Here is a 26,333-nt window from a genome sequence, read left to right on the forward strand (position 1 = left end):
ATGCCCATGGTACAAATAGGAAGTTGTGCAGAATAAGTCGATACAACCTGATAAGACAGGGTTTGTGTTTGTTTTAGGGCCTTTTTTTCAGAAAAACACAAAGTTACACCTCACTGTACTGTGAGCTCTCCATTTGTAAAAAGAAAAAAAAAAGACTTCCTGCTTCCTGCTTTGAAATGAATGACTTAAACAGTGACACAATAAACATGCCATCTCTAGAAGAGATTTAATAACTCTGTAATTACAGATTAGAAATTCCAGAGTACAGTTACCTATTTATACAGCTGATAAATCATAAAATGTCATTCTTTTAAAATACAAAAATAAGTCACTGGACCCACATACCATACAAAATGCAATAAATAGTAATAAAAAATAACACCAAAAACATGCACAGTCTGTTTGAGAGTTAGAAAATGTAACTGTTGGGGCACTTCCTCCCTTGTGCGTCACATTGCGATGGCTCAGGAACCTGCATGACTCCTCTTCTCCTGTGGTGTCATCAGAGGGCTTCCTACCCTCACTGATGCATCATGCTATGAGTGCAGCTGGTTTCTGGTGTCTGTTGAGTGAACATCTGCCGCTGCAGTGATTCCATGCCACGTCCGCCGACTGGTCTACAATGTCTGTTTCTGCAAGATACCACAACAGAGATGGGCTGTGCTGCTTCCAGAGGCCATTTGTAAGTCATTAAGCAAAGCAGAGGTAACCATTGAGCAAACTATTATTTCTAGAAACCACTCAAAAGATATTTTAAAGAACCATGGTTTGGAGTCGTTATGTTCTGTTACATTATATGTACCTGAAGCACTGACTGCTTTGTTTATAAATAAAAAGATTCCATCTAACTCCATCTAGTTAGAGCTACAGCACATGGTAACGGCACTACCTGTGTGCTACCGCAGACAGGCCTGTTCTTTCACCTCTCCTCGGTCTCCTTTAGTTGAAGGTGTTGCTGCTTTGCCTCGCGTTGTCATGCAGCCCACTACAGCTTTCATACTCGGGATCCACCTGCTCTTCTTTGATCGCGAGCCTCTTAGCATCCTCTGCAGAACAAACGCAACATCGAGGAGTTAGCTCATCATCGAAGACATCAACATGTCTGCAAGAATTATACACGTGTACCAAAAAGCAGGAGTTGTTCTGTGTACCTTTAGCTAGCTGCAGATTGAACGAGTACTGCGTCTCCTCCACCTCGGGGTTTGGAGCCAAGCCTTTCATTTGGTCTCGCAGTTCCTTCAGCTTGATGTAGAAATGTACCTTATCCTGTGCTCGGGGAAACTGGGCACAGCGGGGGCTCGATGATGGCATCAAGTAGCACACCTAAGTGAAAGTGAGAGGAAACCTGCCATGAGGATTGTTGTTTGTGTTGTTGGGTATCGTCTGAGAGTAAACCAGGCGCTGTTTCAACATACTGTTTCAGTTTGTGGGATTTTGTAGGGCTGTAGACCGAACTCGAGATTCTTTGCCTTCACACCAAAAATCTCTTTGCAGAAGATTTCATAAATACCTGCCAAAATAAACAAATGTCGAATCAGTGTTGAACTTATTGAACGGCTACATGAGCGAGTCTAAACAAGGAGTGTTTCAATGTTTTCTGATCGTTACCTTTTCCGTTAAAAGCTGCTATTAACGGCTTGTATTTCTGCAGCTTGTCCAGTAACTGTCGACCTCCTTCACGAATCTCCTTACTGGGACGAAAACATAAAACCAGAAAAAAAATCATGAATGTTTGTGAGGGACACGATAGATCACACTGGACGTTTTTTAAATTCACCTGGAGAGGTCCTTGCTGCCAGGTGTGGTCCTCTCTACCATGTTGGTGAAGCCGATGCTGTAACTCTCCGGCAGACTCTCGTCGTGCATGTAGTTGAGCTGCTTGTCAGTCAGACCTGAAAGAAACAGACATTTCCCTGGAAAGAAAAGTTAAAAATGCAATCAGCCAACGTCTCACAACACTGGACACAAGCCGTTTTTTTAACGGGTAATGGAATTTTTCAGCTATTGTCCGACAGGTAGAGGAAGTTAAAGGTGAAAGCTGACATGTATTCCCTGATGTCAGTAATGAAATTGAGTTTCAACTTACAGAAATGGTTTCCGGGGTTTGGGTAGTGGTGTCCTTTGTAGGCTGACAACAGTCCTGGGTTAATTCCAATCTGAGGAGACACAGGAAGGTGTTAACATGGCAACAAACCTAAAAATTACAGCTTTTTTTGCCCGAAAATTACAAACATATATAAATACTTTTTAGTACAACTGTCATGAAACGAGCATCAATGCACTACATATTCAAATAAACACACAGAGAAATTCTTCATGTGTCCCCAGGAAATAACTCACTATCAAAATGTCAAGATTGTAGGTAATAACGTCTGGCAGGGTTTTGGCCATAACCTCAGCCACTGACATGCCGTTGAAGCGGTTCAGAGCCCTCTTGGCCTTTTTGGCGGCCTCGGTCTCGTCCTCCTCCTCGTGCGTCTTGCCCTCCTCCGTCTGCTGCTTGGGAGGCCGGCCTCTCTTCTTCTTCACTGGCGTCACAACTGGGACAGAGAGGAGGAACGTGTTGGGATGTGACTGACGAAACGACAGACAGCTGAAAAGACTTGGTCATTAGAGAAAATAGAGCGGACGACGGCGTAGACGGGGGCTCCGAGGTCAATAATTTCTTCTGTACCTTGAGGTGGGCCAGCGGGCTGAGGTTGGTGCTGAACACTCGGCTCCTGCCCCTGTACTGCTTGCTGTTGCTGAGGTTGGTGCAGGTGTGCAGGATGCTGCTGCGCCCTGATGTTCTGCTGGTAGGACGGCTCCTGGTAGTGGTTTGGGGGCGCTTGGTAGCTCTGATAAAAAGGCTCCTGGTGAAGAGGCGGCTCCCGGTGGACGGACAGCTCCGCCATGACGAGCTCTTCTCTGGGACCCTCTGCGTAATGGCCCATGTTGTGATATGGCATCACATACTGCGCCTCCGGGTGCTGCTGGCTGGACTGGTACCTAGAAATGAGAGAAGGCACGAGAGAAGAAGAGAGGAGGATGATGAAGGTTAAAGAGGGAAGGAGGAAGGCCGAAGAGGGAAGGAGGAGGAAGGCGAGCAAAAGAAGGACTCGAAACGGGACCCGGGCACGGCAGGAGAAGACAAACTATGTCTGGCGTTCAATGGGGTGCGTGAAGAAGTGGGTGAGGCAAACTGACAAGACACACCATTTACAAACATCCATGCGCTGACATACACCTGTTTGTATCCTCTGCATTTCATTCACTGAGTGTGTATGTCAAGCTGTTTTTCCTCGCTTTATTGTGCCTGTGATTAGTTTTGAGCTTATAACGGAGAACACTCGCTCGCTGCACCAACAAATGGGTCTTTTCACGGCAACTTTGCAGTGAGCTCAGGTAAGGCTGAGCGGAATGGAATGAAGACATACAAACAATCGATAAAGCTTGCAAAAACAGTGCGACTGTGACTGATATGAAGTCAACTACAGGCCAAACTCCTTTCAGGCTGTATTCATTTTACAGTTTGCAAATAGTAAGATCCCCTGCAGGTGTATTTACAAAGCCTGTAGCAAGTGATGGTGTAACAACTGCTGGATAATGTGGTTACATGTCAAATTATTGAGAGTTGGCAAACCAGCTGCAGAGTCCACATAATGCAGTATCATCACATTATAAAATTAATACTTTGATCATTTCACACTTGATTAATCACTGAGGGTTCTTTTGATGTAAGATGTTAAAATCCTACATTATTATTAGTCACATATTGTTACATTATCAGTTTGGTATCCTTAATAATTACATTATCACTTGCAACAAACGGGAAAATAAAGTATATAGATACGTATGATGTCGTGTGTCAAATGCTATTTATTTTTCTTCGTCTCATGCATGAAAATGAGGATGCCAAGAGGATAAGATGAGAAGTTTGCCGGGACCTGCATCCACCTCCAGCACCAACTCACCACTGCTGAAAATAATCCGTAGGAACCGTCAGTGAGGTATACTGGTTTTCTTCCATCATAACTGTTGACTTATTTGAATAAATTAACATTCATTCTGCGGACAAATTCTGCATTAATACACACTGGAGATATGAGCTGTGTGAGGACTGCAGCGCAAACGGTAACTTACATTGCTGGCACAAAGAAGACGGATAGACGCTGCTACAGGAAGGTGGAAGCTTTAGCTAACAGTGAGCTAACGACATTACGCAGCCCAACGGCTATCTCAAAACCGACAGTAACCTCTACATTAACGAAACATGAAGGTATATGAGCAAACTAACATACCTGTCATACATTTTGTTCTTTTGGTTTCAAATAAGGAGACGGGGGACTGGGAATCCTCCCAAAACAAAGACCATTTAAACGCTCAACATTCCGTTTTGCTACGGTTGAGTGGAGGCTTACTGCCACCTATTGGTTAGGAGGTATAATGAATGAGTCCGGCTGAAATGCTCATTAGGATTCTTGGGCTTGTGACACAACGATACTATCACAACCAACCGTCGATAATTCATAAGAAAAATTGCACGGGTCCTTAATTCATTTAAACATAATAAAAATAAAATACAAGATTATAGTTCATGGTACATCGGGTATGTGATTTCACGAAACGTGCCGCTAGACGGCGACAGGTTTCATATGTTTGAAAGCACCAACACGAATTTTCAACGCAGAAGAACGTAACAGCCAAAGATGGTGTGTTTTTGTAAAGCGCATCACTCTGTAGTAAAAGCAGAACCCCTCAAACGCCTCAGATAGTCGAATAGAAAATTGTTGTTTTTTTTCATCCAGTCTTAAAAAAGCTATTACAATCCAACTCAACCAATACATTCGCAAAAGCGGAGCTCAAAGCTACAAACGGCCAACGGGAAGCGAAAGATTTGTGGTATCCGTAAATCCGTCAGAGTGAGAGCTCTTACTCTTCTCAGTTATCTTCGTGTTAGCTAAACAGCGTGACCTGTCTGTGTGTCCCAATGACAGGCAGCTGGATTAAAAACAGTGAAAATCAGCTTCACGTCGCGGCCACTTATTGAGGTGACAGTGAATTAAACAAGGTAAGGTCTTACTAGCGTCACTTATGTCTGTTGCTGTCACCATTTTCTGTTTTTCAAACTTATAGCTCTGCTAACTGTTACATCAGAGCTAACATAGTGAGGGTAACGCATACTCTTAGCAGCTGTATACACAAGATCTCAAGTTGCTGTTTTAATAAAGTTTGCTTCTTTCTGGCGTATAGTTTTGATTTATTTGCTCTTCCTCTCGTTTTACATCTTGAGGAAGTCTGTGAAGATGCCAGCTGGTGTGTCCTGGTCTCGATACCTGAAGATGCTGGGTGCTAGTATGCTGTCCATGTTTGCAGGAGCACAGTTCGTCCACCAGTACTACCTGCCTGATCTGGTGAGGGACATATATAGCAGAAGGGTTGTTTTTTTTTTGTTTTTTTCTCAAACCAATTTGCTTTCATTCATCAAGCACTACTGTGTGATACCATAATATCACATTATCAATAACCCAACCAAACAGACCCAATGTGTCAGTATGTGTTTATTAGTGTGTGTGTTGTTTTGGGTTTCAGAGTATTCCAGAGATCCCACCAAAGCCTGGGGAGCTTCAGACAGAACTGCTCGGCTACAAAGCCAGAGAAGAAGCTTTAGCTGCATTGCAGCAGCTAAAAGCAGAACAAAAAGCGGACTGACGGACACATCCTCTGTGTGATGGAGGAAAAGCTCGAGCCTGTCATGTGTCTGGGAGTAAAGTCATTTCTGGGCCACCTACAGATGGATTTTTTCTTTCCTCAGTGATTTCATCTAATGGAACAAAGTGAAGTGGAATAAAATGCTATGCTGTTGGTGTCTGGCTGCTCAGGATCAGGATCTTATCTGGAAGAAGATCATTTTCTTTATTCAGCCATTTGCATCCCTGTGTTGTTAGTACATCTCTTCATCCTTTTAAATGTATTTGCATTTTTCAGCCAAGTGAAAGATGTAAGAGGGTGACAGATCACTTCATGGAGACACTGGACCTGCTGAAGTTATGAAGTTATTCTGTACTGTTCAAAAGTACATGGTTTTATTGTTTTTTCCCTGGCAGATGAATCTATTTGAAATAAAAAATATCAAACTAAGCCTTTGACTTTACTTTGTGGTAAATGTTAGTATCATATATGGAAATACTTAAAAGCTTGCAAAAATAATTGTCAACAATTTTGATAACTGAAAAATAGTTTAAAGTGACTTGTCAAGCAGTGCCAGAAGGCAAGAAGTCCCTGTTTCCATTGTCTGAAAAGGGATGATTTTATAGTTTTCTTTGTATAATGTCATGGTAAATACATTGTGTGTGTGTGTGTGTGTGTGTGTGTGTGTGTGTGTGTGAGAGAGAGAGAGAGAGAGAGGGACCTCACAAGAATAAACGTGTGAGCGCGCGCGTCGGATGCTGGCGTATCATAGCAACAAGTTCAAACAGAAGTGAAGTGGAAAAGATGGCGACGCAGAGAGAAGAAGACGCCGCCGATTATCTGAAGAAACACAAAATCATGGAGCTCATGGACAACCTGACCAGCATGCTGTTCTTTCACAGACCCGGTTAGAGTTTATTTCGTCTGTTTTACAGACGCAGCTTCGTAACAGCCCGTGCTGAAAAACACGAGGTTTTTGTAGTAGCTGGCAAGCTAGCTCGAATTCTGTGCTAACAGGCTACAGGTCAACAAGTGTTTGGTTTTCTTCTCAGTCACAACTTGTTGTGATGATGTGCTGATGTTAGATGGGAAGAAGGTGAAAGAGGAGAAATAGGGTGAACACATTGTAATAAACATAATAAAGATAAAACATAGCTAACCCAATGTTGCAGTTCAAACTAGTCATTAGATAATCTATAGCTCTAATGTAATTTGAAAAAGGACACATTTAAACACAAGAAAATGATGTTTCTCACTCACTACTTGTACCTATTAACACACAAATACTGCAATGATCTTCCCCTGGACATAAACCCAAGTGTTGATATTGTCTACAAAGTGTATTTAAACAGAATATGAGTTTTGCACTGACATATTTCTACAGCTATTTTTCCTATCAAAATTTATATTTATATATGATATTGTCTTTCTATATCCTTGGTATCCTTCCTCAGAAGTGTTCAATAATTGAACCTTTATCACTTGAATATGTGCTCCTTAATTGCAGTGATTTGTTGTGATTGATTCTTTCATTCAGATAATCCTCGAGAGTTTCTTGTTGAGCAGCTGGAACAGCTAAAGATTTCTCAGCAGAGCGGTGTGAAAGGGCCAAATCTGTTCAACAACCACAACCTGGATGCAGTCTTCGGCATACTGGACCCCGCCAATCAAAAATACATCACCTTTGCCCAGTACAAGCATGGTGAGCACAGGACATGGGCACTGCATACACTCTGAATATGATTTAATACAAAAGTGTTCTTTGTATTAACAACATCATTCTAAGATCGCTCAAACAATTAATAAATCATATTTTCGTGCATTTGTTTATATTTATTCAGGCTCTCTGTATTAGAAACAATTGTACTTATAGTATTTCTTATGTAGTAGCTTATGTATTCATTAGTAACATTGTACTACCCATACTTTGAATTCACTTGGTTATTAGTAGTATCATCATAGCAATGGTGTTTTTTTTTTCCAGAGTAATGACACTGTGGATTAAAACAAACACTCACAGAGTCCCTTTTCCCCCAGCTTTGACCACACTGGGCATAACAGACATTAATGAATGTCCTGAGGGTGTAAATGAAGACAGAATATCCCATGAGACCTTCAAGACAGAAGCGTAAGAACAGCTTGTAAAACCTAAACATCAGGATTTTAAAACTCACCATATTATGATGGTCATTTTTGTCTCATTTGGTTGTTACAGGATTCAAGGCCTGCAGAGATGCTCAGCAACATATAAAAAACCGTGATGTTTTCTTCCTCACCTGAGAGGTTATTTCTTCCCTGATATGCTGACATGCATTTGGATGTTATCACTGGAACGGGGCTTTCTATGGAGCTGTGTTTGTAAAATGTGCAAATTTTATAAAATAATGTTATTAAACTGTTAATGTTAATGTGTATTCTGATTTAGATTCAGTTTCACTGCGGTGAATGTCTTGTGATGAATCTCTTTCTTGAGCATTGTCACAGAAGTAGGACAACAGAGGACAGCAGGTACTATGAGTCTACATCACTCTGCATCGCAGCTCTGCAGGATTTTCCCTTTCTACTCTTAAACTGATACAAAACTAAATTCTTTCCCGGAGGTGTAATTGCACAACATTGGCCAGTTTAGTGATGTCTCATACACAGAGGACACATTTGACATATGTTTTCACCCAGCAAGAAGATACTTTGCTTTACACCACAGCATGACCATGGGGATTATCTCTGAGGCTGCCCGCTTCAAGTCACACACAAACACACCTTTTTAACTAATAATGCATCCTCGTATAAACATATTTTCTCCTCCAGTGTGCTGTGAGTAGAAATCCATTCTGCCATTTAACCTGCATAAACGTAGACAGAAAGTTGAACGGGTGTGTGTCTGTATCTTCCATTATATGATCGCCAGAGAAAAGCATGAAGTGTTACTGTTTTTCCTTTTGTTTACAATTAATAGTCCTTTTAAAAAAACACAGATTTTAATCATTTTTTAATGTAAAATTTGTTGACTGGTCAAAGACATGTAGGAACATGACATGATCTTTATCTGAATACAAAATGAATTTCATTTATCTAAAAAACGTGTTATCATCATCATTACTATTACCATTAGCAGTAAGTGTAGTATTTATTTTTTAATATTTACGATACGACGTAGACTAGTTTAATATAACCTGACAGCAATGGTATGAGTAGCAGAAATAGCGGAAGTGTGTGTACTTTATTTCTTCTTCTGTTGTTTTTATTCTCACTTTGCAGCGTTGGTGTTTTGAACGCGCACCCGCAGAGGGCGTGGTCAGGAAGTGACATGGCCGCCTCCTTATACGGAGCATTTTCGCCTTTCTCCGGTTACTTGTAGGTTAAATTAGTTAGTCTTTTTCCACGGAAAGTTTCGCCCGTTCCTACCGGGACACCGCCCTGCGGAGCTCAGCATGGGCACCGTCCACGCCCGGGTAAGAAAAAGGCCTTTAAACGCGTCAGCTCAGACTTTGACCTCTCTGTGTGTTCAGGGGGCTTATCTGACAGAGCGGCTACTGTGCTGCATGAAAAGGCCACACTGTACGTTCAACAAGGTCCTCCAAGGCTTAGTCCTCCAGCTCTGTGATGGGAAATTGAATTACCTTCCAGCTAAATGTGGCAGCGAGTTTTTACCGTCACGAAGACGCTGTCTGATGTGTGTTTATACACAGAGAGTAATGACAGATGCTCGTGGCTCCTGCACTCACTGGAGTTGGCTGCAGGCAGCACATCTTCTTGTCTGCTGCACTCTTATTGTTGTTTACTGAACCCAGGGCCAAATATTCCAGCTGTGTACGTTTCCTTTAACCTCCAGTCACTTGGTGAAAATCTGTTGTTGAAATCAGTTAAAACTTAGCTGATTTTACTCTTCTGTTCATTTGTCACTCTCATTTTATTCAGTCCTCCAGCTGCTCTCCCTGCGCATCATTTTCCGTTTTCCCCACCACATCCTGATACATTCATGAAACTGAGATTTTCTTATTGTTCAGCTACATTTTCTCTAACCTGTATCTGTCTGCATCATGGTGTGGTGCAGGGATCTGATTGTGATTCTCATTTTTTGTCTCCTTGTATGTTGTGTTGCAGAGCCTGGACCCTCTGCCCATGCAAGGGCCAGAGCTTGGAGTTCATGCTGACGACATTGATGCTCTGGAGATTGAACAGGAGCCAAAGCAAGAAGTTCTTGAAAATAAGGATGTAAGATTTGTTTTGCTCTGCACAGTGATGACAGCAGACTCTCTTAATTGGACTCCCATGTCAAACAGTAAATCTAAAACACAGCCTGAAAGTGCTCATGATTTTATAGTTTGAAGACACTGCATCATAATATTTGGCTAATGAGTGTTTTTTTTTTTTAAATTAATATAGCTATGTAATATGCTAGATATAGTTTTGGATGTTCTTAATGTTCCCAATGCTGTCTGTCCCTCCTGTTTTCAGGTTGTAGTTCAGCGAGTGCACATAGATGGGCTCGGCAGGACCAAGGAGGACCTGTTAACATACGAAATCTCAGAAGTGTTCCGGGCAAGGAACTTGATTGATGTAGGTGCATGTTAACACAGCTGTGCTTACTGATACTTGTTCAATTTATGCATGTGAGCAGCCGTTCCTGACATCAGCACTGCTTTAATTTGTTGTGCAGGTGATGCGAAAGTCCCATGAGGCCCGACAGAAGCTGCTGCGTCTCGGTATCTTCAGGAAAGTCGAAGTTGTTATTGACACGTCGCGAGGTACTGAGATCCCTGCGCTGTCTTGGAAAAAATAACAATTACAAATAGGCACTTTCCAAATAAATGCACATATTCTACTGATTAATTTTCTGTGTTGAACCATGAAATTGGGTTCATAGAAACATTTCATTCATCACGTCCATCTGATTGTTTTAAACTAAAGATAAAATACTTTTGATGTTCTCTTTGTCTTCTCTTCTCTTTAGGCGAGGATGCTCTTCCCAACGGCCTTGACGTGACGTTTGAAGTCACCGAGCTGAGACGGATGACGGGCAGCTACAACACCATGGTTGGAAACAATGAAGGAAGCATGGTGAGCGCTATGATGGCCCATCTTACCATCTGCTTCCTGATTTGATTCATTAAACTGGTTGATCACTTTCTCCCTGTAAAGATCATTTCTGGTATTGACTTCAGATTTAGTTTGCTGCACAGTAGAAACCCTACTCACATCAATCACTCTTAAATTTCAGGTATTGGGCCTGAAGTTACCCAACGTATTTGGTCGGGCAGAGAAAATGACCTTCCAGTTCTCCTACGGCACCAAAGAGACATCCTACGGTCTGTCCTTCTTCAAACCCCAACCAGGACACTTTGAACGCAAGTAAGATATTCAGAAAATCTGTTTGTTTTCAGGTCTAATCAGCTTGGTACATGGCATGCATGTGTGTCACTGTATCTACACGAAGTCTTACTCTTTTCCTATAAGTTCATATCACTGCCTCCATCAGCACGGTGGTGACTTGAGGCAGGTAGGGTGAAACTTCTGGTGCTTGAGCTCTAGATTTGGGTCCATCAGTGAGGAGTCTAATGTCTCAGCAATCTGCAGTTGGTATGCAGGTGGATATTTTTTGTAATCACAAAGGAATCCTTGCAGGATATTGACCTTCTTTTGTTTTTTCTTTCACTTTCAGTATCTCGCTCAACGTGTACAAAGTAACAGGTCAATTTCCGTGGAGTTCCCTGAGGGAGACGGATCGAGGCGTCTCTGCAGAGCTGAGTGTAAATACTTGTTTCTATTTATGTGCTTGATTTATTTTCTATTTTTGTTGTTGTTTGCTCAAAATGTCTTGCCTCCTTGCACATGGATTCACCCATTTAGTTTGTATTTGAACACAAATGACTAAATGAGCTCGACTTAGAAACGAAAAGTTGTTTTAGACCATTTTTCTTGTGCTACCACTTAGTTATCATTTTAGGATGAATGATGAAAGAGATCTACCAATAGGAGCCTGTCACATCACTGTTATTTTTCAAGACAAACGTTGCCTTGTTACCATTAACAAATGCCATATGCTCATTTACTGCATTTACTGTCCAAATAAAAGTAATAAACTCGTGTATTGTCACCCACTTGCCACCCACAGTTCCCTGTGTGGAGGACCAACCAAACCCTGAAGTGGGAGGGAGTGTGGAGAGAGCTGGGCTGTCTGGCTCGCACTGCCTCATTTGCCGTCCGGGAGGAGAGTGGACACTCCCTCAAGTCCTCACTTTCGGTATTTTTCTCCTGTTTTATATTTAAGATTTTACTGTGAGCTTTGAAAAAGCTGTCAGGGAATTCATGGCAAAGCTGTTATTCAGTGCTTAAGTCAGAGTTTCACAAAGATTTTTGCACAACAAATTACAATAAGTTGTGGGGGTTGTGAATGTTGGCTTTGCACTATGTTGAATTGAGGGAAAAGACTGAAAATCCAATAAGACCCTGCAGGACTAAACCAGTATTTAGGAATAGCTGAGTGAATGGTGCCATTTCTGTTTTACAGCATGCCATGGTCATCGACACCAGAAACTCCTCCATCCTTCCCAGGAAAGGTGGCCTGTTAAAGATCCATCAGGTTTGTCGTTTAACGCAAAGACTCAACTTTTGTTTTGCATGCTTTATGAAAATAATATGACTGAACTTGGATGCCGGGTTGATATTTTGTGTTATGGTTGTGTAGGAACTTGCCGGTTACACTGGAGGAGACGCCAGTTTCCTGAAGGAGGACTTTGAGATCCAGCTCAACAAAACCCTCTTCTGGGACTCAGTGAGATTCTACATTTTACATTATTTCACATTTGCAATAATGAAGCACTCAATAAGTAATTCAAGCAATATGCCCGGGCTTTAATGAGAACATCTGTGAGCAGGAAAATTAACTAAATGACCAACAGACTAACTTGCGGTAACCTTGGTGTAGTCCTTCTTTAGCCAGCTGTACATATTTATTTTTTAAAAATTAAGAACTTGACATACTTCTTTGGTTAGTTTGTTGTTTCTGTTATTCTGTGCACAAGTCACCTCGACCAAACCCTTTGACTTTCTCCTCCAGGTCCTTTCTGCCTCACTGTGGGGTGGTTTGCTCCTGCCCATTGGTGACAAGCAAACAAGCATAGCAGACAGGTATGGAAGTGCAACGCACCACCTAATCACCATTATCCAAAAGACCTGAGGTTTTCAAAAGTCAGACAAAATCAAAAGTTTGCTCTTTTTTGGGTGGCCTATATTTGTTTTAATACTTTACTTAAAAGCATGCCGAATTGGCTATTAGCAGTTTCTGTTTACACTGTACTCAAAGATGTCTGCACAGCCATCACTGGATTACTTTGATACTAAAGAAAAACAGAAAAACGTCATGATTCTAAGTTCTGGAGTTATAAGGGCTATCTTTTCTCCATTATTTCCAATGCATTTATGGATGCTTATTTGAGATGAACATTGCAGACATTATATATATCCTGGCAAAGTGTTAAGCCACACTGAATCAAAAATGTACTTGACCGAGTTAGAGTTAGTACAGTTTACTCTTTTACTGATGACTGCGTTGATAAGCAGGCCAAACTACAATAACTAATTATAAAATGTAATTATTCCTGTATTCACAGAAAGCTCATGATTGTATTGTATGCTGTGTTTTTTGTGTGTCTCTGTCGACCTCTTAGGTTCTACCTAGGTGGCCCCACCAGTATCAGGGGATTCAGTATGTACAGTATGGGCCCACAGAGTGAGGGTGAGACATTTACTTGGCTGAGTTTCTTGCCAGCCAAACTGAAGTTTGATGGTTTATTGAATGATTGTATTCTGGTATAACTGGTATGGCAGGCGACTACCTGGGAGGAGAGGGCTACTGGGCTGGAGGCCTCCACCTCTACACGCCTCTACCCTTCAGACCAGGCAGGGGGGGTTTTGGTGACCTCTTCAGAACACACTTCTTCCTCAATGCCGGAAACCTTTGTAACCTAAACTATGGTGAGTATTTGGAAACAGAACGAGCATCAATGAAATGTCAGTGAAAGATTTTTGTGGACCAGACCTTGATATTTGTGACTGTTCGGCAGGATTGGGTCAGTTTGAGTTTTTATCTCACTCTTTTTGAGTTCAGGTTTGGACAGAAGTGTTTGGGTCAAGCAGAGCTCAAACTATTAATACAGGATTTTGCAGATGCTTTCTGTGTGTCTGAGGTTATATGTTCGTTTTCACTCAGGTGAGGGGCCACAAGCACATTTGAAGAAACTGGCAGAATGCATCCGTTGGTCTTACGGACTGGGCATTGTGCTGCGTCTGGGGAACATTGCCAGACTGGAGCTGAATTACTGCATTCCCATGGGAGTCCAGAGTGGAGACAGGTAAGGCAGATTAGGTTAGCTAGTTTTAAGTAAGACGATTTTGAGTTTCACCAGCTAGATTTAAAACATTTAAGGCACACTAGGTAAAGGTAAACTAGGTAAACTTGATATCCAATACATACCTGCAAACAGACGCTGAATGATGAATTTTAGTTAGAAAAGACCAGCATATATCAATCACACGGAAACTGTTTGTACAGGTGAGTCTATGCATCTCATGCAGTGTAACTCTCACATCTGTCTTCAAGTGTGAAATACACTGAAGGGCTTATTAAAGCAAATACAGTAAATATTGAACAGAAGAACAAAAGTTGACAAGCAGATCCTTTCACAGTAAACAAAACCTTTTTCTGGACAATCATGTAGATACACATAAAATTCCATACACATTGTAAGAGCACTCTTTTAAGAGATAGACTGTTTCGGTGTCCCTAACCTGCACCAAAAATAATCTGATTCTTGGGTTGCTTTGGTATTGGTTTTATCTGATTTTCTCTGGTCCTTTGCAGGATATGTGATGGAGTCCAGTTTGGAGCAGGAATCCGATTCCTATGAAACCAAATTTCCAGGATCCAGAGCTTCCTTGTGCTTCAACATTTTATGCCAGAAACATTTAATTGGAAGGGGAAATTGCTTGTACAGAACTGTTGTTGCGACTACATAATTAAATAAAAGTGTTTGCACCGATTTTCTGTTTTGATGTCTTCTTTTTTCATATGCTTTCATAGGTCAAGCACAGTACTCTTTTTACTCAAGTCATTACTTTGAATAACATTCAATATGTCAAGTAAATGCAAAGAAATTGGTCAATAAATATAGTCAAGTCTCAAGTCTCACATCCAGTGCATGAGCCTTGAGAGCCTTGCTTCATATAAGTGAACATATAGGAGCACACCATACTGAAAATTGAGAACACAAATATTTTGAAAATATACGTCACTCCGGCAACAAGAGTGGTTTTACGGCACACCACTTCCGTGCTCGCGTGTGGTCACATGTGTTGTGACTCTCTACAGGATTGGCTAAACCTGCGCATGCGCTGTACTCATTGTTCCGTAGCATTTTAGCCAGTACACGAGAGATTGCGGGAAGACGGACCGTAGGGGGGTGTTCATTAACGGCTTCTCGAAATTTCATAAATTCGCGTCCCCTTTCCGAAGGGCATATTCCTCGATAATACGGCGTTATTTGTGCTACAGTCGTCTGTAACTGTGCAAGAGTAACTCGAGAGGGGCTTTCTTCTGCGTTTTTATCGGAGGTCTTATCTGTGAGCGGCAGGCACCCGTACGCACGCTGATGGCGGTCACCATCGAGGATCTCTATCGTAACTACGGGGTCCTTGCTGATGCTAGTAAGGAAAACCTCAGCCAGGTAAGCAAGGCACACGTCTTCTTTTTTAAACTCTATTGAATTGGGAGGTTTTTTACTTCATCACTGTGCGTTATTTTACTTGCACCGTTGTCAACTTTGTCGAGTTAAGCGCCATAACATTGTTGTATGCATGCTAGGCTAACTGTAGCTAGCGACGGTAGTGACCGGGCTAATGTTAATGGCCTCGCCATAGCGACCCTTGTGATAGGCGGTACTAATTCGGGATCCAATATTAAACCAACCAGACGGTTATTTTCTTACCAGCGAACCCATTTTCAATCGAGCTGAAACCAAGAACAGTCAAATTTAGCATTAGTGGTTGACTTTAATTCATCGCAATACCCAGATAGATATTGTTTTTACTGGTGGTTGATAGAAGTTTGTGACGGTTGTCATCAGTTAATTAAGTCACAACTCATATGGGGGAAATCGTTTTCTTCTCCTCAAGTTTGAGTTTCAGTTTGAATCACAAAGAGCGCGTAAGTTAGTTAATGTTTAAAATTTAGTGTTCTCACAGGTTTTTGCCGCTTCTGCAAGTCGAGGTTACTCCCTCCACAGCAGAGGGACACCGGTTTCTATCTTCATGTGTATCTGAAACTCAAAGGCAAATTTCCCATCGTCCTTTGAGAATCCTTCTTTTTTTAGAGATGGTATTTCCTGCAACGTAGTATTGTATTTCCATCAGGGGACTCACAAGAAAGAATGGCCAAAATCAATCCAGCAGAGCTTGAGATTTCCTCACTTTCAGCCTGAAAATACTTGCTCACAGTGCAGCTTCATGTCTTTGTTGTAGAACATTCTCTCTCAAACTTCACGCCCCCAGTTTGTGATGCAACTCTTCTGTTATCGATTTCTAGTCTCCCGGTCGAACTTGGATAAGCTTGATGACACCACCAGTGTTATTTTTCTCAGACTTTAGAAAGCTCCCTTAGAACCACAGAGGACAACGTACAACAGTTTCCACAAGCTGAGGAGTCACTGCTAAACTTACCTTTATTTTTTTTAACAAGTGAAGTTCCCCTTGCATGCATGGGTACGTCCAGTGATGATCATAAACCAGAGCAGAGCATCCCCAAGTGTGTCGGTGCCAGTTTTGCTCTCAAATAGGCTACTTTCAGAGTATTCCCACCTCACTGTAGTACACATACTTACATACATACATACATACATACATACATGGGTTTCTACATAGCCAGGTGAACGGTTACACCCAGGTCCACTCAATGCACCAGTTTGAGGTTCAGCATGATGGGTATGATGTTGCTGGAGTGCATCTTGCACACGTTTAGTGGTGTTCTTTCTGTTATTCTACAGCACAAAGATGCCTACCAAGTAATCCTGGATGGCGTGAAGGGCGGCCCGAAGGAGAAGCGCCTGGCAGCACAGTTTATCCCCAAGTTCTTCAGCAGCTTTCCGGAGCTGGCAGATGCCGCCATTAATGCACAGCTTGATCTTTGTGAAGATGAGGATGTGTCGGTGAGTATTAGAGGACATAGGGGTGCATGGGTATCTGATAGACTCAGTGGTAGATGCAGAGTTTGTCTTGTCCTTTAAGTTCATATGGGTTAAGATTGCTGGTTTTGTGTGTTTGTATGTTGATGCGAAGTTTCTTCCCTTTTCAGATTCACAATAGTCATTTTTATGCACTCATAACAACCCAGTTTGTGTGTATGTGTGCTTGTCTTTGTCCAGATTCGGCGACAGGCCATCAAGGAGCTCCCACGATTCGCAACTGGCGAGAACATCCTCAGAGTTGCAGATATTCTCACCCAGCTCCTTCAGACAGGTATTGGATTGAATTTGTTCTTGCGAACAGCCTTACTGACAGGAGTGGGTTAAACTCTAAAAATAAAGTCATGTTGTTTTCTTCAGTCTCAGCTTCACTAAGTGTTAGTCCCTGGATATTGTGGAAATCAGAGTTGCTTGTCAGTCTGTACAGGACATTGGTTTCTTGGTTTTGATGTAATTCTATCCTAATATTAAAAAAAAATCCTGAAAATCTGTAATTGTTTGTGCCTTCAGATGATACAGCAGAGTTCAACCAAGTGAATGCAGCACTTATTTCTATCTTCAAGATAGATGCGAAGGGTAAGTGTTGCTTACAGATTGTACTGTTTTGTAAAGAGCTTGTTTTATGACTTTTTTATTCCGACTTCAGATCAGGATTGTGATCCCGTTGACTTTATAGCTATTCGCTTGCATTGACACAATCCTAACTAATGCTGTCGTTTGTCATCCAGGTACTCTCGGAGGCCTCTTCTCTCAGATCCTTCAGGGGGAGGACATAGTGCGGGAAAGGGCCATCAAGTTTCTGTCAGCCAAACTGAAGACCTTGCCAGAGGATGTCATGACAAAGGATGTAGAGGATTATGTCTTTGCAGAGACAAAGAAGGTCAGCAGATGGTGTAGAATTGACTAGCGGTCTTTGAACATAGATGAGTGATCTTTACCAAATAATGTAATCAGGATGTGTGAAGATTACCACTGGCCAGAGCTGATTGTTTTGGCTGTGACTGGTTGTAATACTTGCATTTGTTTTGTAAATGAGTGAAACTGACTTGTGAATTTGTTTGGATATCAGCCTCTCTCCCCTAGTATAGATCTGATTTAAAGGCCATGTATTTAGTCACTGTTAAAAAGGTGAAGATTAGTTTTTGTCTTATGTGTTACTTTGGCCGAAACTCAGCTGACTTATTACCCAAAAAAACGTGTCTAGTTTTTATATTGCCACTGTGTTAGATGGAGTTCAGACAGCAATGCATTGTTTGGTTGGTGTTAGCCTGTGTAAAAACAGACAAGAGCACATGTTGATAAATGCTTTCTTTTGCTTCCCTGCTGCATCCTCAGGTGCTGGAGGATGTGACGGGAGAGGAGTTTGTGCTGTTGATGCGCGTAGTGTCGGGCCTGCGGGTGCTGCAGACGGTGAACGGCCGGCAGCAGCTGGTGGAGCTGGTGGTGGAGCAGGCTTTCCTGGAGCAGGCCCTCAACCCAGGTGACCCTGACACTGTTGACCGCCTGCTACAGTGCACGCGTCAGGCCCTGCCCTTATTCTCTGTGAGTATAACCAACACACTTTACTGTGACAAAGTTTGACATATTTGCGTGAAAAAGAACATAAACGATTAATCAGTTGTCAAAATAGTTGATAAGCTAGTAGTTGATCATTGATAGCTGATTAATTTTCTGTAAATCCACAAATTGATTTATCTTCAGATATCTGCAGGTGTATGCACAGTGCACGTTGTCTCTTTTTCTATTTGTTTATCTGGCGTGTAGTTGTGGTTTACTGTATTTAAAGTTTTAATTGATCATTCTTCTCTCCTGTCTTGTAGAAAAATGTCCATTCCACACGTTTTGTAACCTACTTCTGTGAACACGTCCTTCCCAACCTCAGCGCCCTGACAAGTCCTGTGGCTGAGCTGGACATTCAGCTGGAGGTGGGTTCTTGTTTTTACTCTCAAATGTGAAATGAGCGTTTTCTTGCTTATCATGTTTATTGATCACACACCGACCACATCCTGGATTGAGGTGTTACAATAACAGCTTTGAAGTAGATGTTAAAAGGTGCATTTTGTTAATCCAATCACCCGTCTTAAAATTCTGTGACATGCACTGTTAGCAAAAACTGAAAGCACACTCTGCAGCATAAGTCGTCCATTTACTCTTGAGTTTGTGTTCCATTGTGGGTGAATTCTGCAACCATGGCGCCACGTTTTGTTTTCAACTGTAAGGAACAAAGCTTTTGAATCCACTACCGCCCCGATTTGTGCCTCTGACTGGCCTCTTCTCTAAGACAGTGACAGCAGAGGCTCATGGGTATTGTAGTATTTAGAACTGTCTGCCATGCCAAAATGGCAGACCAAACATGATCTCTGTGAAACGAATGATTAGAAGTGGTGACCATAATATAAACCTGTAGTGTTACATAATGGAGGAGAGTTTGTGATTTCTGTGTTAAATAATATTAAAGATGTCATTTGAAGAAAAGATTAAAGTGGTGATCCAGATTGGGGGTTTATCTCAGGAAAGGACAAACGGTGCCTGTTCAAGCGTTACAGTTTACAAGCTGGTGTGGCCATAAAAGACAAGAAGACTAGTTTCCGGACCTGGATTTATTCAGTCGAGTCATCACTTCCACTCCTGAGAGGCCTGACGAATATGGCCACTGGTGTGAGGTCGATACTCCTAATGTCTGACATTTGGTGAGCGGTTGTAGTAGTAAACAAAGTCAGCGTGGCAGCCACCTGTCAGAGGTGTCAGCCAACTGCATGTTGTTAATGGGTCATTAGTCTGCACCACGCAACACTGTTTCTCATTAGCAATGCACATTACACTGCGTGAGGGGATCTGCTAAAGCTGTGTGTGTGTCTGTGTGTGTGTAGGTGCTGAAGCTGTTGGCTGAGATGAGTCCGTTCTGTGGAGACATGGAGAAACTGGAGGCCAACCTCAACATGCTGTTTACCAAGCTGCTGGTGAGAACGAATTTTCATATTGTCATTGGACGCGGAGAAATTACAAGAGGAAACGCTCTTAATTATCAAAATACACACTGTCAGTTTTCCCCACGGATCCATTCTGAGAGTTCACTGCTCTTTTTAGTGTTTCTTTACTTTGCTTTTGTTGCACACATGCATCCTGTATGCTGATCAGCTTTGTGCTGTGGGCCACCGGCCAGCTAAGGATTAATTTTCTGGCTAAGGTTACTTTAATAGTAGTTGTCGTGATATTCGGGAGCATGACTTGTTCGTTTCGCTTGGTCAGGTTGTCCCATCTGTTCTCGGTATCTGAAAAAGCAACCTTCCTTTTTATACACCAAGATTTTTACATCTGTTATTGTCAGCTGTTAAACACAAAGTAGAAGAGGATTTGACTCCGCTACACTCCTGACTAATCTAGAAATGGGCAAAGAGGTAGAGCGTGGGTGGAGCTGAGGTGGGCCGAGTGAAGCCTGGTTTTTGACACGTAGCAGCTAGCTGTCAGTCGCTGGCCATGCCCATATGACGTAAATGAGTGAGTTATATAAAAATTCACCCTCTGTACAGTTGACATGAAGGGGAAATTAGCAGCTGAGCCCAAAACCTTTTTTTTTTTTTTTGTTCCAGGCTGTAAACCTGTTCATTTCTTTTGGCCATTTTAATATGAGCGTCTATAGGAATTGACTCACTTTTGGAGTCAGCTTTAAGTGGACAGTTGAGGAACTGCAGTTTTTTGTGCTTCAGCTTTGGCTTCATTTGTCAGCGCCAGAGGTGTCTGCTTATTCGATTCGGGCAACTTAAAACTGTGCCTCTACTAGAATTGACTTCTAATTCACGTTCTCTTATTGTAGAGTGAAGTCCAGTACATGCTCAACACAAATAGTTAAAATAAGCACCGGTAGAATAAAAAGCTGTCCAGTAAAGTTGGAATAATAAAAAAAAAAAATCCTATTCGTAATTTTTCATGTTTTTTCTGTTTGTGTAGGAGTTCATGCCTCTGCCACCAGATGAGGTGGAGAACGGAGAGAACTCTGCAAACGAGGAGCCCAAACTGCAGTTCAGCTACGTGGAGTGTCTCCTCTTCGGCTTCCACCAGCTGGGCAAGAAGCTGCCAGATTTCCTCCTCGACAAAGTGGACGCCGAGCGCCTCAAAGACTTCAAGATCAGGTGAGGGAGTGACACGATAATGTCTGCTAGAGCTCCTGTCCTGACCCATTTGGAATCAGGATTGTAGTTAGCTGAATAAACTTGTACCAAATGTGATGCTGAGCATGTTAGGTGTGTTTGATGGTTTAGGTTAATCTAAAGAAAAGCTCTTCTTGGCCATTTTATAACATTTTCACATGGAATTGACTGTGCTTTGTGTTTCAACAGGTTACAGTATTTTGCCAGAGGCCTGCAGGTTTACATCAGACAGCTGCGAGTAGCACTGCAAGGCAAGACCGGAGATGCTCTGAAGACAGAAGAGGTGACAGTCAAATTAAGTTTGATTGCTTTGCTAAAGTAGAAACTTCATGCGTGCAACAGAAATGCGAACGTAGCAGTGCAAGTTGTTTTGCGCTCTGACAATTCTGCTCTCCACACTATTAAGACGAGCTTGTATTTGTATTCATCAGAACAAGATCAAAGTGGTGGCCCTCAAGATCACGAACAACATCAACATCCTCATCAAGGTAAGGCGTTCAGGTGCTGCACAAAAATCAAAATGGCTGAAATGTGATACACTGCAGTAAACCTGTAAACGCTCTGTTACTTCAGATTTTATCCAGACCACTGCTCAAGTGTTTGTGTACTGAGCTTTGTTGTGGTGGGTTTTCAGGCGTTGCAATATGCAAAAACCTGTTTTTTCCTATCATTTATCTTTCAAGATAAGCAGACACGCCTCACAATAATAATGCAATCCACTGTAACACAGAAGTAAACCCAGCACTTTTCTGACTCTGCGTCAGCAATTGAGAATCTAAACTTTTATTAGGGAAATATTTATTATAAGGACTGTTGCACGGAGTTGCATGACGATGTACACGGTTTCTATTTTTCTGGTCACTTAATGAATCAAAAACAATAAGATATGAACTTAAAAAAAGGTTCTGTTTTGAAATCTCTCTCTCGAACTTTGTTGTCGTTCCAGGATCTCTTCCACAACCCTCCATCATTCAAGAGCACAGTCACTCTGTCCTGGAAACCCGTCCAGAAGGCAGAGGCAGTCGCGTAAGTCTGCTCCCACCTCTTGTCAAGTGTAACAGTCAGAAGCCGTAAACACCACAGCCAAGTGTCCTCGTTGCCCTGTCAGGTCGTCATCTCCTTGTCTTTTGTGCTTGTAGACCCAAGCGCCCGTCAGGTGAGGAGATGGGCTCCGGTGGCAGCACAAAAAAACAGATCTCTCCTCAATCCCGGAGGGACGCACGGCAAATCTACAACCCCCCCAGCGGCAAGTACAGCGCCACAATTGGCAATTTTAACTATGGTGAGCACACGTGTTTTTTGTCTTTATTTTCTGTAAGCGCTGTTGACCAGCATGTCCACCTGTGTGTATTTTATTCTGTACTTTGGTTGACACGAAAGTCAAAGGAAACCTTCACTGTCGTCACTGTTGAAGACACACTCCCCTGAAACTTCACAGATGTGTTTTCAAATACTAACCTCTTCATAGGTTTAGAGGTAGCTTTGGAAAGTCTGGAGCCTGTTTCTTTAGCGGAGGATGGAGTTAAATTAAGTCCAGTGACGACTCAAAGTCACAGCTGAAAAAAAGCATCAAACTTTTGTAGATATACCTGCAGCGTAATCCTCTTCTTTAGTGTTCATCTGTTTGATCCGTATGATGGTTTTGTAAATCTGTTGTCAGTAAACAGTTCGTTTGCAGATGATTGCATTTTGTTTTTATTTATATTTTACACAGCATCGCAGCTTCTTGTGAATTAAGATTGTAAAGACTGTTGACAGGAAACACTAAAGATAACAGCGATCACATGTATGACAATACTGAACCTTGTGTTTTGTGGACTCCAGAGCAGCGCGGCGGGTTCAGGGGAGGCCGAGGACGAGGCTTCGGAGCCAGAGGCAACAGGAGCCGAGGTCGAATCTACTGAGACGCCCACAGTACATACAGTATTGCTCATTGAACTGCATCACATCAAGATCTTTTCAGCACCAAGATGGACTATTTGTCACCCACTCCTGTTTTGTTTTTTGTTTTTTTTTTTTTTTAAACTGGTCTCTGCATCTTTTTCACTTTCCCAACTTGCACATCCAGAGTTGCTTGTTTTTGGACGGGGCTGGGGGTTTGGTTTCCTCTCTTCAGAATATCACACACTGGGCTCAGACTTTTTAACATTTCCTCCCTGTGTTCCTCTTAGCCGAGGCGTTAGTTGAATTAAATCTAAATGTTTTTTCCCCCATTTTTTAAAATATTATTCTGTGTATTTTTGTGGAACAAAAGACTGCCAACTTGTAACTGATGAATATTTTTTGTCAGATTGTTGTAGGAAAAGATAAAGATCCTGTTGTTTTGCAACATGTTGAATGCATTTCTTTCTACCTTTTTATTTAATCTTGTTTTCTTTTTTTATTAGAGCTTAAGTTGAATTGGCTGACTATGCTACTTTGTATGAATCAATGATGTTTCATTGGATTTTTATCATAAACTTGTATGGAAGTATGAAACTTTTGTCTTTTGCTTGTTTACGTCAGTTTTGCGGTCGTCGAGCTGCAGGCTGCTCACGGACGAAGACAAAGATGCTCACAGTTCTCCCGCTCTCTGTTTTCTCAATGCTAAGCTTGTCTTGCTCGTTCAAAATCTTCTCCAAATTTACCTTTCCCCTCCCATTCTGTCCTCTTGCGAGTCATCCCATTTATCCTCTCCATCCTGCTGTCTTTCCTTTCCCCTCTTCTGTCTATTTGTGTTCACCCACTGAATATCTGTACCAAAGCAGGGTGGAGAGGAGATAATTTTAGCCGGCGATCTGGCATCTCCATTTAGAATACACACAGAAACGTGCCTTCTCAGCTGTCTCCATGTCTGCATCAACACCGTGCCTCCCCCCTCCCCTCAGTCCAGTAAGTGTGCGTGTGTGTGTGTGTGTTGAGGTGCTGGGGGGTGGGTGTGTCAGCTTTGAAGTAGAAAAGAGTAGAATCCGGCTCTCAATAATTGAAGGGGCTATAAATAGTTGCTGCCATGTTTAGAACACGCACTATTTTACACACTGTGGTGGTGGAGGCTCTGCTTGCTTTGTGCACGTTCAGTCATGCACACAATCTCCTGCACATACAAACACTCCTTAAGCTGCGATACAAGCGAGGACCTTCCATCCTCTGCGTTCACCCCACTGAACGTGAAGTGCACTTGAGCCTGTGTCTTCAGCTTGAACCTCAGACCAAAGCCATAATCTTGATTTAGAATATTTCTAAACAACTTCATGCATTTCTGATGGGGTTTGTGAACATTAAGCTTTATCAAAGGACTTAAAAACACCTTTTATCCGTGAAGCCGTTCAGAGTTGGCGTTTAGTTTAATCTGCTGTCTGGTAGCACTTTAGATTTCTACTTATTCTGGAGCCTGGTCTTAAAGTTTCCTCATTTCAAGTTTTTACAGGTAAATGGTTTTTAATTCACTTTTGTCTTCTTTGGTGTTTGTAGTTGAGGTTTTATTTATTATTCTGGGTCTAAATCTAAAGCAAAGAATGCATGTCTGTGCCACACACAGTAATGTCACGTGCAAGGTGTTCAGTCTTAAGTCTTACCACTGAGTCCTAATTTAATTCCAGTCCATAATGATTAAAATCCTAAAATAACATGGATTTCTAACCTTCTAAACCTCACCTAAACATTATCTAATTCTAATGTTCTTATCCCTCGTCTGTATGCAGATGCAGAAAAACAAGGAACATGTCGGCATGTACTGAAGAAGATCCACACCTGGTTCTCACAAAGATAGAAGACGCATACACACACAGAGAGCTCTCAGTGGGTGCTACAGGTCTGCATGTGAAGACACGTGTGTGCTGCTGTGTGTAGGTGGATGCTCTGGAGGAGGAGGGGCGCTCAAACTCTCAATTTTCTGAATCGACTGTGGCAGCGTTTTACAGGGAGGCAACCCCGAACAGTTGGAACTCGGAAAAACAAAACCACTGATAGAAAAGTTGCATATTTAAGAAACAGCGCAGGTGCAGCATGAGATGCTTTTCTTTGCATGATGCTTCAGAGCCATAAATAGACCCACCATCGTGCAGAAATGGTTTTATTTGAATGCATCGGGTTCAGTATGATGTAAACCTAAGAGAGGCTGCTGAAAGAGCTCCATTCATGTCTGTCATTAGTGATATGCATGAAGATGAACCGCGTACCCTTACATGCAGTTAGCAGCTGACATGGTTCGTATTGAAGTTAAATACATGAAAGACAGTGTAATGTAAGTAGGATTCGTATGTGAAGTGTGGATTTTTGCAAAAAGATGCTGGTTTTGCATACACTGGTCGTGGCTTTACCACACTGCTGAACATTACAGCAGCTTTTATTGCAGAAACTGAGCGATATGAGAAGAAGCTCGTCCCTCCAGTGACGGGCTCTTGTCTTGGTGGAGTCTCCCCTCTAGAGGGCGATCCAGACCAGGGTTTTCCTCGCAAAGCGACCAGATCTATTTTTATCCCCACCGAACGAGTCACTTAAAGCTTTCATGATGTCTTTTTGTCTCTCTTTGTATTTCTGCTCGGGTTAAGGCGCATGGAGGAACACTGTGATCCGGCCGAGCAATGCAGAGAGGAGAGAGGGAGAGGAAAGATCCCAAATCACGTCCCATTCCTTTTCACGACCGAGGACGAACATATTTAATGATTAAGAGCCTGGTCTATTTGTCAATTACTGGTCAAGTACTGTGCTGAATCAGTGCTGAAATGAACTAAGGCTGCAAGGGCGTGAAGGCATCACACGTTTACCTTTACCTGGATCAATGTTTGTGTGTTGACATGTATGATTGTGTGTGAATAATATCTTCTATGATACACTGGGCTTGGCCTTAATATTGCACGAACGTCTTTATAATGTGTCCTCTGCTATTTTGTTTCTTATTATTATTATTTTACTAATTTGATCTGTCGTCCTCACAGAGTTGCAGGCTGATGGTGTATTTTTTGCAGAGATACTGTACATCTTTTTTGGCACAGACATCATGGTGCGTTTAAGGTCTAAGTTTAAGTTCTCGTTTCAGGTCAGTAGGGGGCGGTATGCAACCAAGATAAACCCTTTCCTCATTGATCGTGACCAGGTATTTCCCAAACCAGCCCGCCAGTCAGCCAGCCAGCCAGCCAATGCCTGGCACATGCGTTCGCACACACACACACACACACGGCGGAGCTGAAAATAATCAAGTGGTGGAGGAGGAGTGGGCGGCAGCAGCGGGAGAGGAAGCGAAGACGACCCTCAGAGAGAGAAAGAGAGAAGGAAGGAACGACTGTACGAGTCCATGTGA

General features: G+C 42.2%; 5 protein-coding genes across 17 annotated transcripts; 4 read left to right on the forward strand and 1 right to left on the reverse strand.

The window, feature by feature from the left end:
- Positions 1 to 203: 203 nt before the first annotated feature.
- On the reverse strand, positions 204 to 4,408 carry LOC143322511 (G/T mismatch-specific thymine DNA glycosylase-like). 11 transcript variants are annotated; one of them, XR_013077297.1, is made up of 11 exons: positions 4,123 to 4,401; positions 3,954 to 4,021; positions 2,675 to 2,988; positions 2,341 to 2,540; positions 2,087 to 2,156; positions 1,778 to 1,913; positions 1,609 to 1,691; positions 1,416 to 1,510; positions 1,152 to 1,323; positions 890 to 1,046; positions 204 to 632 (listed from the first exon to the last, which is right to left on the reverse strand). XR_013077297.1 is itself a non-coding variant. In XM_076733748.1 (11 exons), the coding sequence occupies exons 2-10, from the start codon at positions 4,010 to 4,012 to the stop codon at positions 940 to 942; spliced, it is 1,236 nt and encodes a 411-aa protein (XP_076589863.1). In that variant the 5' UTR covers positions 4,013 to 4,014; positions 4,123 to 4,401; the 3' UTR covers positions 204 to 632; positions 924 to 939. The 11 variants fall into 11 exon arrangements, 6 of the variants coding, with proteins under 6 accessions (XP_076589863.1, XP_076589862.1, XP_076589861.1 ...); XR_013077296.1 differs by having other exon boundaries at positions 3,954 to 4,014; positions 4,123 to 4,138; XM_076733748.1 differs by having other exon boundaries at positions 924 to 1,046; positions 3,954 to 4,014.
- Positions 4,409 to 4,937: 529 nt separating this feature from the next.
- On the forward strand, positions 4,938 to 6,104 carry uqcc6 (ubiquinol-cytochrome c reductase complex assembly factor 6). 2 transcript variants are annotated; one of them, XM_076733477.1, is made up of 3 exons: positions 4,938 to 5,050; positions 5,273 to 5,393; positions 5,572 to 6,104. In XM_076733477.1, the coding sequence occupies exons 2-3, from the start codon at positions 5,286 to 5,288 to the stop codon at positions 5,689 to 5,691; spliced, it is 228 nt and encodes a 75-aa protein (XP_076589592.1). In that variant the 5' UTR covers positions 4,938 to 5,050; positions 5,273 to 5,285; the 3' UTR covers positions 5,692 to 6,104. The 2 variants fall into 2 exon arrangements, with proteins under 2 accessions (XP_076589592.1, XP_076589593.1); XM_076733478.1 differs by having other exon boundaries at positions 4,939 to 5,050; positions 5,277 to 5,393.
- A 321-nt stretch (positions 6,105 to 6,425) lies between these two features.
- LOC143322726 (EF-hand calcium-binding domain-containing protein 10-like) lies at positions 6,426 to 8,083 on the forward strand. The gene is given in 5 exon segments (XM_076734115.1): positions 6,426 to 6,455; positions 6,457 to 6,577; positions 7,208 to 7,372; positions 7,708 to 7,798; positions 7,886 to 8,083. Coding segments are annotated over 5 exon segments (453 nt in total). The 3' UTR covers positions 7,932 to 8,083.
- An 881-nt stretch (positions 8,084 to 8,964) lies between these two features.
- On the forward strand, positions 8,965 to 14,712 carry samm50 (SAMM50 sorting and assembly machinery component). Of its 2 annotated transcripts, none has more exons than XM_076734113.1 (15): positions 8,965 to 9,122; positions 9,775 to 9,885; positions 10,129 to 10,230; positions 10,331 to 10,418; positions 10,625 to 10,731; positions 10,892 to 11,022; positions 11,333 to 11,420; positions 11,786 to 11,914; positions 12,182 to 12,253; positions 12,359 to 12,445; positions 12,731 to 12,801; positions 13,341 to 13,408; positions 13,501 to 13,647; positions 13,883 to 14,024; positions 14,534 to 14,712. In XM_076734113.1, exons 1-15 carry the CDS (start codon positions 9,102 to 9,104, stop codon positions 14,577 to 14,579), a joined length of 1,410 nt encoding a protein of 469 aa, XP_076590228.1. In that variant the 5' UTR covers positions 8,965 to 9,101; the 3' UTR covers positions 14,580 to 14,712. The 2 variants fall into 2 exon arrangements, with proteins under 2 accessions (XP_076590228.1, XP_076590227.1); XM_076734112.1 differs by having other exon boundaries at positions 13,341 to 13,407; positions 13,491 to 13,647.
- Positions 14,713 to 15,067: 355 nt separating this feature from the next.
- On the forward strand, positions 15,068 to 23,530 carry api5 (apoptosis inhibitor 5). Its single transcript, XM_076733895.1, has 14 exons — positions 15,068 to 15,395; positions 16,710 to 16,871; positions 17,088 to 17,181; positions 17,418 to 17,483; positions 17,636 to 17,787; positions 18,243 to 18,449; positions 18,728 to 18,832; positions 19,778 to 19,867; positions 20,856 to 21,037; positions 21,245 to 21,338; positions 21,487 to 21,543; positions 22,002 to 22,081; positions 22,195 to 22,337; positions 22,880 to 23,530. The coding sequence occupies exons 1-14, from the start codon at positions 15,321 to 15,323 to the stop codon at positions 22,957 to 22,959; spliced, it is 1,587 nt and encodes a 528-aa protein (XP_076590010.1). The 5' UTR covers positions 15,068 to 15,320; the 3' UTR covers positions 22,960 to 23,530.
- Positions 23,531 to 26,333: the final 2,803 nt, after the last annotated feature.

The sequence above is a fragment of the Chaetodon auriga genome, chromosome 6, assembly GCF_051107435.1.
Source record: "Chaetodon auriga isolate fChaAug3 chromosome 6, fChaAug3.hap1, whole genome shotgun sequence".
NCBI lineage: Eukaryota > Metazoa > Chordata > Actinopteri > Chaetodontiformes > Chaetodontidae > Chaetodon > Chaetodon auriga.

Bases quoted from the DNA above. Each gene is read 5' to 3' on its own strand.
- LOC143322511 (XM_076733746.1), bottom strand. From the start codon at position 4,042: ATGTTAATTTATTCAAATAAGTCAACAGTTATGATGGAAGAAAACCAG. The intron at 1,692-1,777 runs GTGAATTTAAAA...TTTTCGTCCCAG, and splicing joins GGCAGCAAGGACCTCTCCAG to TAAGGAGATTCGTGAAGGAG. The intron at 1,324-1,415 runs GTATGTTGAAAC...ACTTTCACTTAG, and splicing joins AAATCCCACAAACTGAAACA to GTGTGCTACTTGATGCCATC.
- samm50 (XM_076734112.1), top strand. From the start codon at position 9,102: ATGGGCACCGTCCACGCCCGG. The intron at 10,732-10,891 runs GTGAGCGCTATG...CTTAAATTTCAG, and splicing joins GAAACAATGAAGGAAGCATG to GTATTGGGCCTGAAGTTACC. The intron at 12,254-12,358 runs GTTTGTCGTTTA...ATGGTTGTGTAG, and splicing joins GCCTGTTAAAGATCCATCAG to GAACTTGCCGGTTACACTGG.
- uqcc6 (XM_076733477.1), top strand. From the start codon at position 5,286: ATGCCAGCTGGTGTGTCCTGGTCTCGATACCTGAAGATGCTGGGTGCT. The intron at 5,394-5,571 runs GTGAGGGACATA...TTTGGGTTTCAG, and splicing joins AGTACTACCTGCCTGATCTG to AGTATTCCAGAGATCCCACC.
- api5 (XM_076733895.1), top strand. From the start codon at position 15,321: ATGGCGGTCACCATCGAGGATCTCTATCGTAACTACGGGGTCCTTGCT. The intron at 17,788-18,242 runs GTCAGCAGATGG...CTGCATCCTCAG, and splicing joins TCTTTGCAGAGACAAAGAAG to GTGCTGGAGGATGTGACGGG. The intron at 21,339-21,486 runs GTGACAGTCAAA...TGTATTCATCAG, and splicing joins ATGCTCTGAAGACAGAAGAG to AACAAGATCAAAGTGGTGGC.